A 12,624-nucleotide genomic window follows, 5' to 3' on the forward strand; every position below is an offset into this window, starting at 1 on the left:
AATAGAAACATAATTAAAAATAGCCTCCTTCTTATTCACGGTATATCTTAATTAATTATTTATATGATATTAATGTATAATTAATAATTATGTAAGGGACTTTAAAAAACTAAACAAACAACACATACAAATATTCAAATTGAGTTTAACAGTTTATTTATAAAGAGATCACCAACATTTGACACATAATCGTCTAAACATCATTTCGTAAATTCAAAAGTAAAATTATTCAATTGCATATGAAGCGACTTTCGTAAAATATGAAGCAATTTCTGCCTTTTTGTATAGCAAAATAATTCATTTTCTATTCAAGCCACCTTTGTCACACACATTTTGCTCGCATTGTATTTCTTAATTGCTGACCTTACAAAACAAGAGAGACCCATAACATGTTTTAGTTTCGACTTTATTTTTTAACAATAGAGATGTTATTGTCATCATATATGCCATTGTTTTTTATATTTTGAATATATAATGGGTATTTCCTGTCCTTTTGCAACGTTTTAACCTATAAAGTAAGCTGCATCAAGGTTGACGAGGTTGACAAGGGCAACTTAAAACAACTAGCGTGCGTTAAGGTTAAAAATGCTGTTATTTATCTACACTGCGTATTGCAAGGTCCAGCCTCGCTTCCATGGTTAGCATGTTCGCCTTCATAGTATGACCTAGACGTTAAATTGCATTTGAAACTAGAAATTCTGTGCAATCATGTTCACAATTCACATGAAGTTGCCAACTTTGTGTGACAATAATTACATTCCATGAATGTATAGTAACACGATTTGATAAATTGAAAACTAATAAAATAATTGCATAACATATCTTGTACGTGTACATGTACGTAGAGCTGTGTCCATAAACAGATACATTGGAGTATATAAATCATTTGCGGTACTTAGCTGTAAATTTGGCTAACTGAAACTTGCATAAATTGTTTCCTCGTGCATTCTTAACGTTTACAATGTTCAAATACTTTGATGACAAAGTGCACAAAAATAGCCCACACGAAACGTTACCCGTACAGATGGGATTTCGCAACTTAAAGTAAAAAGTACTCCTTACTTCATGTAAATGGTGTGTTTTATTGTAATGTTTTTATTCCTTACTTCATGTAAATAGTTTGTTTTGAAGTATTGTTGTATTCCTTAATTCATGTAAATGGTGTGTTGTATAATGTTTTCAGATTTTCTAGCTTTACCTATACCTTGATTTAACTCAATCTCAATACAATATATGTTACGGAGATTGTCTCGTTACATTTGTATTTGCAATCATTTACAAGCTAACAGTATGTAGCGAAGGGCTTAATTTAAAATAAAGGAGGGTATTGCACCATGCCGTTTTAGGTTGCACTTTTCTAATTTCTAGAATTAATGATTTAGATAATCAAACATATCTTTGTTTTGTTAAAAACACTTTATTATCAAAACAAACACACAAACTTCTTGCAGTTGAAAACTAAATCTACGTTAATTAAACTCATTTCTAACATGTTGTGTCAAGTTCACAGTATTTAAATTCCTCAAAGCCCGATTCAATGTGTGCTTATTAACTCTTTGCACCATATCCTTTTTCTGTAGCACTCTGTGCTTTTTTAAAAACATGGCTTAAGCTCTAGTAACGCTATTGTTCATTGTAGTACTTTCGTATGAATTATTAAGTATTTAAGACGGTCACCGATGAAAGTTATACACCATAGTAAGTAAATTCCTCTTCCAGCTCCTCGGTCAGATCTATGATTGCCCCTGTGATGCCTTTTGCTTCCAGCTCCGCTTTAACCTGCTGTATGTTCTCCTCGTATGACATATAAGGTAGCAGCATCTGGCTAACAATAATAGTACAAACTACAGCAAAACAGACAAAATATGTTCATGAACAGTAAGATATACATCAATTTTTGCAAGTGTCCGCATTATTTAGGTCTGAATTGCCATGTTTGTTGTTCAATTATCGTTCAGTTTTTAAAGTTAAACTAGTTACTAATAATTATAATGCATTCTATGAGAAGTTAAACTTCAGTGTTAAAAAGTTTGAGAAAAAGAAAACTGATTCCTATGTTCACAGTATTTATTCAATTCTCCTCACTTTATTCTACATTCTCGTTACTGTATTTTCTCTGTGACAAACTACTTTAATGTTATACATATACAAGCTTGTTAAATCTATTGTTATATGAAGGGTCTAAGAATAAGTAAAATTTATAAACCAATTCGTCTTTATGGTAATATTCACTGCATTACTTGGTTCACGATTGATCTATTTTCATAACTTTTATCCTAATTTTAAATATATCAGTCGATATAAAAACACAAATGAATGTGTAATTTATTCATCTAAGTTGATTTCATCCGATTTAATTTCAGATAAGCTAATTTAATTAGACAGTTTTATGTTAAAGCAAATATAAAACAGTAATAGTCGATGTAAAACTAATTAAGATTATTTACGTTAGGAGTAGCATCACTACTGAATGTTATGCTTTACTAATCAAATTCATTATATTTTTGAAATAATACTTGTCACCGTAGTTATTATCCTCCAATAAATCACAGTTTTCCAATACTTTATCTCATCAAACCATGACACAACAACCAGTACTTCACTCTCAATCAATAAATGTGCGTCAACTGTTACAGCTGGTACAAACTACACAAAATACAAACATACTTTGTTTTGCATCCAGTAAATAACCTTACCCGCATTGAACTCCTCCACTGGACTACCAATTAATAGTCAGAATGGCGTCTCCTTATCGCGTTAAAAAGACTATATATAATTATGCTTACTATTATGATTATTCACTACCAATATAACTAACCTTCAATCATTGTGTTGAGACCATTGACTATGATTCATTGAGACGCCATTCTTTACTACCCTCTAGTTAAACCATACGGTGAACATCAGACCACTGCTGAGCGCCGCCACTGACCTCCTACCTACCTGCGAACTCTTACTACTACTGTTCAACTAATTTTACCATGAAGTACGGGTTGTTCTATCCATCTAGGAGACACCACTTTATACAGTTAGACGCCATTTAGGACAACTGTCCAGTCTTTTCCAAACAGTAAACACCAATCCTCTTATGAACGCCGCCGTCGGCGTCCTATAGGCCAGCTGGCCCTAACTGTACTTACCAGGTATCATGACGCAATGAGATGCCATCCAGCCCAACTTTCCCATCCTGCCCAATGACAAACATCTGCCCTCTTTCGAACGCTGCTTTCAACATCCTACACACTAGCAGACTCTCACGGTCTGTCTTCAAATGTACTGTGAACTTGGCGCTTTCATACGGCTTTCCCGGGGATGGATGGCGCAGCTGCTAAATGATTAAGGGGAGATTATACTCGTATACGAAGTTCAATGAAACATATTTCGCAACTATGGGCATATTCGTTAGTTATTTCAGGTCAATCGAAATAAATCCATTGTAAGATCATTGAGCAGAACAGAATGTCATAGACCCATGTGGCCGAATATTGCAAACAATATTAAATCGAAGTGTTAAAAGAACATACAGTACAATAAATAAAGTATCTTAAGTTATTGCCTGTCAACAAGACTTTCAAGTTTATATGTACACATTTATATGCAAAACTACAGAAACAAGTACATTAGTTGAAATTTTAACATAAACACCATTGAATGGCACAGGGTCAATGCTACATGTATATTTTTAAATTGCATAAAACATGCATATTAGATTTTCTAATTGTTGGTACCTAAGCGCTCATTGCAAATGTTGATGCATGTCCGTACGATTTTTTTTTTTAATTTGCCTCTGACAATTTCCTACAAGGATCTTGGTTATATTATAAAACAATTCTTCATTTTGAATCATACGCGCAATGTTAAACTTGATGTATTGATTACATGTTTCTGACAATGACGCTTTAAGTCCATAGGTTAATGAAGCCAAGTTTCATGTGTAAATAAAGTATAGTTTAATGGTAAGTCGTCGGCATCCACACGCGTAAGAAACTCGACCGAAACTGCAAGCCGTCGCTTTATTTTCCTCCTGTTGCGATACTCGGAGATCAAATCTGGCACATACACGTGCCATAGAAATTAATACTGCATTTATATTTAAAACAGTCCATTTGAATGGCTTTGATCAGAACTGTAGTTTCTTTTAGTCAGCGGTAAAGTTTCCTGTGACTCGATAGGCCCTTTTATGATTCTCCCTATCAGAGTTACGTTCGTAGAGCTTAGCTTGTTATGAAAAACATATATATTAATAGAGTATAACCAAAGAAATAAAGAGCAGGAGTTAACCTAACAATTCTTTGTAGGATCTTAATGGGATCAAACCTAGACGATTATACGAGTATGTAAACATTAGAAACTATTTTCAAGGTCATACATTTTTGAGAGATTTTACATAAAAAATATACAGGTACAAGGATTTGAATATATTTGGTCAATAACTTTTAAAGATATTAATCATAATCCAAAGCATAATAGTTGTGTTTTTTTTTCAACAAAATAATGCAAAGTAAGTAAATGACCTTGCAATGTAAAATTAATTACAAAAATACAGCGAGACCAACAGTGACGCGACTCCATGGATGTCCAGTATACCATTCTTTTATTTCCAAGGAAGGTTATACTACTCGCCCTCGCGCCGGCGTTAGCGTCTAGTTTAAGTTTTAGAGAAAATTGCACTTAACAGAAACCTTTCATTCATTTCCTTTAATACTTTACAGTTGTTCATGACCATCACAAAGTAAGGTTAAATGACTCCATATCATCCAATTTTACTTACGCCATATTGACTATAAAATACGTAGCCGAAAGCTGGGGTCACAAATACTTTTGCGATCAAAATGATTAGCATACATATGTATTTCACGGCTTATAAGTTCCTTTTGTATTGCATGACTCTTTGTGAAGTTATAATTAAATGTAGTGTTAAAAATAGACAACGCATTGCAATGGCCTACCGCTGTTGCTAACTTTGATAGTAATCCTAAGACTTATGGTAACGTTTAATATCAGTGACTTCTTTCAAGGTGTTTTCAATAACTGACTTTCCGAGAACTATGATGAAACAATTCATTAAGACATATAATGACATATAACACATTATACTGTGTCAGAGTTGATCGTGCCTAGATCCTGAACATAAAAAATAGAATACAATCTCTGTTTGCTTATACTTAAATGATAACGTTAATTTGATGATATAACTTGGGAAAATACAATACTTATTATGTTGGCAAAAAAAAACTTCTTCCGTTAAGGCAGTCTGTATGCGAAAGGTTGTTTATAATCACAAATCAAGACGATTTTGGTTAACATGTCCCACTGCCTTTAAATTGCTACGGCACGTTAACTACATGATTCATGGGAAATCAAAATGCTGTTTGCGCTATAATGTCAGATCAAAACTTGTGATTTACAAAGTAAGAAATCATATATAGTTATTACCATCTGAATACCTTCCGGGAATGTAAACTTCAACTTGATAGGCATATCACATGGTATCTTGCAAACCCTGACCTCTATTGTCCCAATAGGCTGTGTCCCTTAAAACAAAATGACTTATATATTAATACGTGAACTTTGAGATATTGATTTAAGCATACAGACATGTTGGTGTTTTAGATCCCTTTGTTAAAAGTGCAACAAATCAATTTATTTAACAGCCATCACGAACGATAGCATGTACAACTTTTATTTGTTTACGGTTTCGTATCAATCCTCACGTGAAAAGCAAAACGTAGCTATTCACATTTCAAGCATTAATATATAGTATGAATGATACTAAGTATTTGTTGTCAATTTATTAAAGGAATATCTACATCAATGCTATGTAATTGTGTAAGGGGAACTTACAGTTAAGTGTATTGTAGAATGCACAATCTCCCCGAATTTGCGCCCATACCTTTAAAGCAAACCATATTAATGAGGAGAAATATGAATGGTTGGTGTATTCAACTCATTTCGAAAAAGGACACACTATGAAACAAACAAAGCATATACATGTGTTAATAATTATAGTTTTTGATAGGCGTAGTTTGTCTATACAACATGTATATTTCGTAGTATGGTTACTAATAAGATCATTCTTACCTCTCTAGGAAGACCCGAGCGCACATCCATATAATTTAACCCCTCGTCGACCCTTGTTTGTTCCTAAACAAATACCGACATGTTTGAACATACTTTATATTTTAAGAGATATTCCTGTTTACATTTCATTTAAGTTTAAATGTTTATATCTTTCCTAAATCATGACCTTATGATCTAAAATTTAAGGCGGCGAAGCCAGGTTTTCAATTTGAGCAATTTTAAAGTTTTGGCAAATTGTGGATAAAGTTATTTTTATGTGCTATAAATGTTTCTATATATGAAGACGAAACGACAACAATGTCAAGCACGCTGCTAAATGGATCAGTGATAAAACAGTTCTGATCAAGGTTGCTGATTTAAATGAATAGGGGAGTCATATTGCCATATTGATTTTTTTATTTATCGTTGGCATGTCAAACCAACGAAAATACGAAACAAACTGTCCTATTTCCCCCTAAATAAGACCTTGGCCTGTTACCCACGAATACGGGTAGATACAACGTCTATAATGTTTGACAAATGACCAGACCAAATAAGTAAAACATTGACCTCGCACTCAACACACCAGCTTGGTATTTTGGGCATTTGTTTTAAATGATTTAAAAAAAAATATCCAATGTGTTGACAACTTTAATCATATTTTATTGCTCTTTTGTAAACAGAATTATTTTGCATACAATTTACACGTACACTTACAATCAAATAAAACAAAAAGAACAAATGGGTTCGGTTACAAGTTATTACAACATTAGTTTCAGCCCTTCCCATGCGCCAATATAGCGTCAATGTCGTTAAAATATATGATTAAACGTAACTAGAAGAATAGAAAATGTTAATTACTTTAGAGATAAAAAAGAATTGGTTGCCACCAAAAGAAAAAAATACAATGTAATAACATCTCAGACCATTTATATCGTGATTGAGGGTGATATCAAAAGAAACGTTTCGTAAATTTTATGAACTTAAGAACTTAGATAAAAACATTGATGTTCTTAAAGGATGAAATATTCGAGTATTTCGAAAAAATAACACGCGTTCTTCGCCGTATTTACTACATTTAAAGAAATAATGTTCTGCATCTTCTGTGCCTTGTCCACAGTCACAAATAGGATTATCACGAAGAAAGTTTATGATGAAATGTGCATTAAGGTTGCTACAAGCATTTCTGATTCTTGTATGGTGGATATTTGAAAGTTTGTCCCCGACAAAATAATATTTCGGAACAATTGAGCCTTTGTATCTATCTTTTAAACGTGCCTTAAATGCATTAAGCGGGTTACTGTTACGAAAGTGAACATCAAGCCGGTTCCACAAATCTATGGAAGATGGGATTGTTGATTTCGAGTAAATACGTCTAGGTATGGTGACATAATTATTTCTGTTTCGAAGCGGATATGTTGACAACCTACAGCCATGACAAGTCATTGCACAAGGAATTTCTACCAATTAACATTGGATTGGGACCTTGACCTTTGACCTTTTAACATGGGTCTTTCACAAGAAACGCCGGTTTTCATGGTTAATATTTGAGTCAAAAAATGTCTAGACACCTTTATGGTTGACAATACCACGAAAATTGACAAATGACCCTTTGATGCGTATTTGACCTTTCACTATGGTCTTCAGATGTGGCCTGCCAACGACACGCCAGCTGATCATGGTGAAAACATATGCAAACATAGTTTTAAATATCCCGATATATGGCTATTTACAACATGACAGCAAAAATATAACTAATTTTGAGCAATGACCTTAACTTTGACCTCAACTTTTGTCTTGCGGGCCCTAGTATGACATAATATGATAAATTCATCTGCCAATATATTTTAAACAGTAAACAGCCAATGAAAGCGCTGAAAGCTTTTAAAGGCTGTAGACTCGACAAGCGTGATTTCCTCCTTTTACTGTTTATTCTGTTCTCAAGCAATTCAAAATCGAATCTAAAACATATTCTGATGGCCAAACTGCAACCTAGAAGCGCCAGTCATTACCTAAGAATAGTTAATGCAAATTTATGACTTGTTAATAAAATAAGCTAGTTCCATAACAGTGACTGATGAACCTATATGTCTTACTGAGATATATAAGCATTACCTTCATCTCGCAAGCGTATTGCTAGTGTAAAGTTAAATTGATAAAACCAGATAATGGGTGAGGGCGTTTTAACTATTTGTTGAGGGTAAAGTTTGGCAGAGACTTATAGTCAAAACATTTTATTTTCTGCGTTATTTACTGTTCCCCTTGGTTCTTCGCCAATATTTATTCAAGTTATTTTCTGCTGCCATTTAAATACAAATCAACGTCATTTAGTTCGCACTTTTTCTAAACTGCATAAAAACATACGTCCCATATTAATACCTCGATGCATTAATTTTAATATGTCATGTCCAAAGTAGAAACGACGATACCTGATTTCGATATGCGATCATAAATCATAATGGCCTGTGACCTTAAGCCTAGAAATCGGACACGAATTATTGGCGCCAACTCGAATAAACACCAACCAAACCGCTTTAATATCAAAGGGAATGAACATGTTTATTTTGTTAACCTAATTTTGAATTATACTGATCGTATTTTAATATGGATAATAATGAATTGATGACTTCAATATTGATTGAAAGGACAGTATTATTAGCCAACTCAAAGATACACCTAAATGAAGTTATAATCAAAATTGCAAATATATTTACATAATCTCGACAATGGTCATGGTGGTCATTTGATTGTCCGGTAAGCGCAGTGATTAGTGCATTCGCTTTTCACCTAGGTTCGATTCCCGGCCTGGGTGCATGTGAGTTTGGTTTGTGGTCACCAAGTCTTTCAAGTGGGTTTCCTCCGGGGACTTAAGTTTCCCCCAAAACACAAGACCACACTCTCGCGCAACATCGTGCCAACGAGAGTGATTAATATAAGTTGTAGAAGCTTGTTTCACAATTGTTGTAAAATAAATAATTTAAAATAATCTCGACGATATCATACACTAAGAGTCCTAACAAATTTTGTTTACTATGCCGGGTTGAAATGTTTGAAATTGCGTAGCCAAAATGATATCACGACATTATGTTCATCACACGAATTTCTTATTATTGTTTCATTTTTTTTTCATTATTTTAAAAGTTATATCACTCGTGAAGATATTGCTTACTATTAATACTCGGTGAAATAAATTGATATTTTACACCACAAGGCAACAAATAACTCTCAATATATTCTGATAATAATTTGAGATAGAAAAAAATGTTAATACAATTTATGATAAGTTACTATAGACGTCTAGCGAATAATAACGATAAGGAATATTTCAAATGTATACAAACATTTTGGCTGGCAAACATAATTTGTGCCATACTATATAGTATTTTTTACAATTTATCTTACATTCAAATATTCGTAATAGTCCCTCTTTGGCTGCAGTTGCTCATAGTCGAACGATTTTGAAGCCTGAAAGCACAGAGGCGAACAATTCAGTTTCAATGGTACTGTAAGTGAATATAGACCAATGACGTTTAATGGTTATATCATACATTTTTATAATTAAACTACTTAGACATAGGAGTCAACGAGTTAAAGGCCTATCTTAAGGAATGTTTGGCATGATAATCACCTGCTGTCCATCTCCTGCTAATTTTATGTGATTTTATGAGAGATTTTATGTGGAATCAGTGACTGTGTGAACTTGAGCATTGCTTGCGAACTTTGTGCATAGACTGAGCATTGTGCATGTATTTTCACTGGAGTACAGGATGTTTGATATTTCCTTGTGTTGATTTGGATTTATGTGGCTATGGTTGTTTAAAGATGCAATGTTCTTATGTCCCGATTTTTGCATAAATCTGGTTCGCAGGATCATTGCTGTCATTGACGTTTCAATTCCTGGACAAGGTATTTTCTGGCGCTGTGATCAGAAGGTCATTTGTTTGGCTGGAGCCCAGCCTTCTTCACTATTCGTTACATCGATGAGCTGAGTTTGTTGAGACCGACAGGATTCATTTTGAAACATTGTTTCTTATGTTTGTTTACGTTTTGACAGCGCGTATGAATACATTATTTTGTGATTCGGTTACCTAATTTGCATAGTTATTACACTAGCTATATATGAAAAATATTGCATGGGGTTATATCACTCCTGCGCCGTAAGTTATGTTATAAACAAAAATATCACAAACTTCCATTTGTGATTGAACATGACCTAGTTATGTATTTAAATACCAGATAATACGAAACAATAAGCCTAAACATTGACAATGCTTTATTTATAATGGTTTAATCCAAAAAGTGGGCACACCCACACATACCTTTGATTAAATTCGCAAAGGAAAAATATTGTCATAAGAAAACACTCATCTAATATAAACAAATACCGTAAAGTACTAAGGGAGCATTCAACAGTTTGGGTTAGAGACGATATTAGATGTCATATTCACGTTACACAGACGATTAAAATAATGTTTCGCGACGCTCTCCATGAATACCTACTCTAAAAAGGCATAACTACAGTGTGTTGATGTTGTAATGGGCTTAGTTTGGTGTTGCAATACAAGTCAGCAGTGTCATAAGAAAATGATATTATCTCAAAGGCGCACCAGAAATGATTGACTAACAACATGAAAGAAATTCATTTAGGAATGGAACAAACAGTATCAATGAGCTTATATGACCAATTTTACTTACATTATGCTTCAGTTTGAATACAATTTTCCATTATATGATATTAAAGTACTAACTAATAACCTCATGTTGGCATGTTGGCGTACATTCCTTAAATAGATTATATTTGTATAAAATGGCCAAACAAATGTCAATTAAAACAAAATCAGTTTCTTTGCATGTTCTTAGTTCATTTCAGAATTTATTGTTATGTTCCATATAAAACATTTTTTCATAATTGCTGATGGACACTTATGTTATAATGGTAACAGTTTTTGGCTCTGAAAAATATGGTTTTAATTGAAAATGTACATCATAATGTTTGGATGTAATAGGGTTATTAAATTATCAACAAAATGCTTGTTTTGATGTGGGTCTAGGTAATAAAGGACGTTTTCCTATGTATATATATTTATAAAAACGTTTATTCAATACACTTACTTGTTTTTGTAATACTCCAAATTATTCATGCCCTTACTACTGTTATTAGTATTCTAAAAGGTTACAGGGTGAGTTTTTAAAACGTTGGGAGCCAGATGTATATATAATAGACAATTATTATTAAACCATATCTAAATGTTTTAGCTGTAGCTAACTTTCGTTATTTTATGCGCCATTTAGATGATTTGTACCTATCCTTATATTGAAACTGGTAGACAAAATGGAAAACAAAGATTTAATGCACTTGCCTATTATGCGTATGTTGTTTTTTAAGATGAATACGATTTTTTGGTTGATAGGTCCTTTATAGAATGATATAAGGAATGTTTACATTGCAAACACTTTCGAGAATGCCTTACTATAGATCAATAGTTTTATATTCAGTTAAATTACTTTGATTATACATAACTTGTATGTTTATATATTTCGCATTCGTAGAGCCACTTTCGTTATGGTAGTTTAGTTTTGAAATCATTACATATCATTCCATCACGTTTGTATAATTTATGTAGGCTCTTAGGGTTGTGTATGGGCTAGAGGCCTTTTGTACAACATTCTTCGAACTTGACTTGACTTGTGTTATGTATCTGAAACGCCAATAATTTGTCACATTACCATGATTTCAATATATGGACTGCGACAACTTAATCAAAGTGGAACTTCGATTAATGAAATAAAACCAAAAGGCGTTGTGTTTCCAGGTGGCCATAATATGTTTGCTTTCAACCATTTCATGTCACTGCTTTATAGTAACACTCGGCTCCACCTGCAGTTGCATTCGTGAGTATTATTTATACAAAATAGAGGATATACACATATTAAGTAGGTATTCAATATGGAAGTTACGAAAAAGTCTTAAATTAAAATAGGTAGTTGTCTGAGTATAGAGATAAATATTAGTAAAACTGTAAACATGATTTGCTAAGTCTTTGCCCTCCTTTATCAATATTGTTTCGTCTTTTATACTACTTACAAATAGCAGTATTATAGTTTAAATCAACTCACTGTATTTGTTACTCCCTTTTCGTTTCGTGCATAGGCATACAATCGATTCATAGCGTGTTGTATATTTTCATGTATATCCATAACATGCCTGGTTATTATATTTTGGTATATTTCACATGTTTATATACACCACTTTGAATTGTACAAGCTGATTTTTACCTTAAAATACATGTAAAGTCAAATATAATGTGCAATTATGATATGTTCCTACAAAGAGAGTCCCAAAAACACAAACTTTGACCGTTCTCATTTGAAAGGTAAGATCAACTCCGTATCATTAAATAGTAGTTTAAGTAATACTACTCTCCGCAAATAAAATGAGCTAGACTTGATTATCAGATATGGCGATCTCAAAATCATTGTGAATCGGCTGCGGACACTGAGACTTTATAAAGAGTTTCGTTTGTCATTTCTGTAGTTTTGTTAACGTCAGTTAAACCTAGATTT

The 12,624-nt window shown here is 33.1% G+C and overlaps 1 protein-coding gene across 1 annotated transcript; it reads right to left on the reverse strand.

Moving 5' to 3' along the window:
• Positions 1-1,498: 1,498 nt before the first annotated feature.
• Positions 1,499-9,495, reverse strand: LOC128241850 (uncharacterized). Its single transcript, XM_052958957.1, has 6 exons — positions 9,463-9,495; positions 6,082-6,144; positions 5,845-5,893; positions 5,437-5,534; positions 3,141-3,328; positions 1,499-1,825 (listed from the first exon to the last, which is right to left on the reverse strand). Exons 2-6 carry the CDS (start codon positions 6,109-6,111, stop codon positions 1,687-1,689), a joined length of 504 nt encoding a protein of 167 aa, XP_052814917.1. The 5' UTR covers positions 6,112-6,144; positions 9,463-9,495; the 3' UTR covers positions 1,499-1,686.
• Between the last annotated feature and the right edge of the window lie 3,129 nt (positions 9,496-12,624).

The sequence above is a fragment of the Mya arenaria genome, chromosome 7 (assembly GCF_026914265.1).
Source record: "Mya arenaria isolate MELC-2E11 chromosome 7, ASM2691426v1".
Lineage (NCBI taxonomy): Eukaryota > Metazoa > Mollusca > Bivalvia > Myida > Myidae > Mya > Mya arenaria.

Coding starts and splice junctions, on each gene's coding strand:
- LOC128241850 (XM_052958957.1), bottom strand. CDS start 6,111: ATGGATGTGCGCTCGGGTCTTCCTAGAGAG. Junction 5,894..6,081: donor GCTCGGGTCTTCCTAGAGAG/GTAAGAATGATC, acceptor TTTGCTTTAAAG/GTATGGGCGCAAATTCGGGG. Junction 5,535..5,844: donor ATTCTACAATACACTTAACT/GTAAGTTCCCCT, acceptor TTTTGTTTTAAG/GGACACAGCCTATTGGGACA.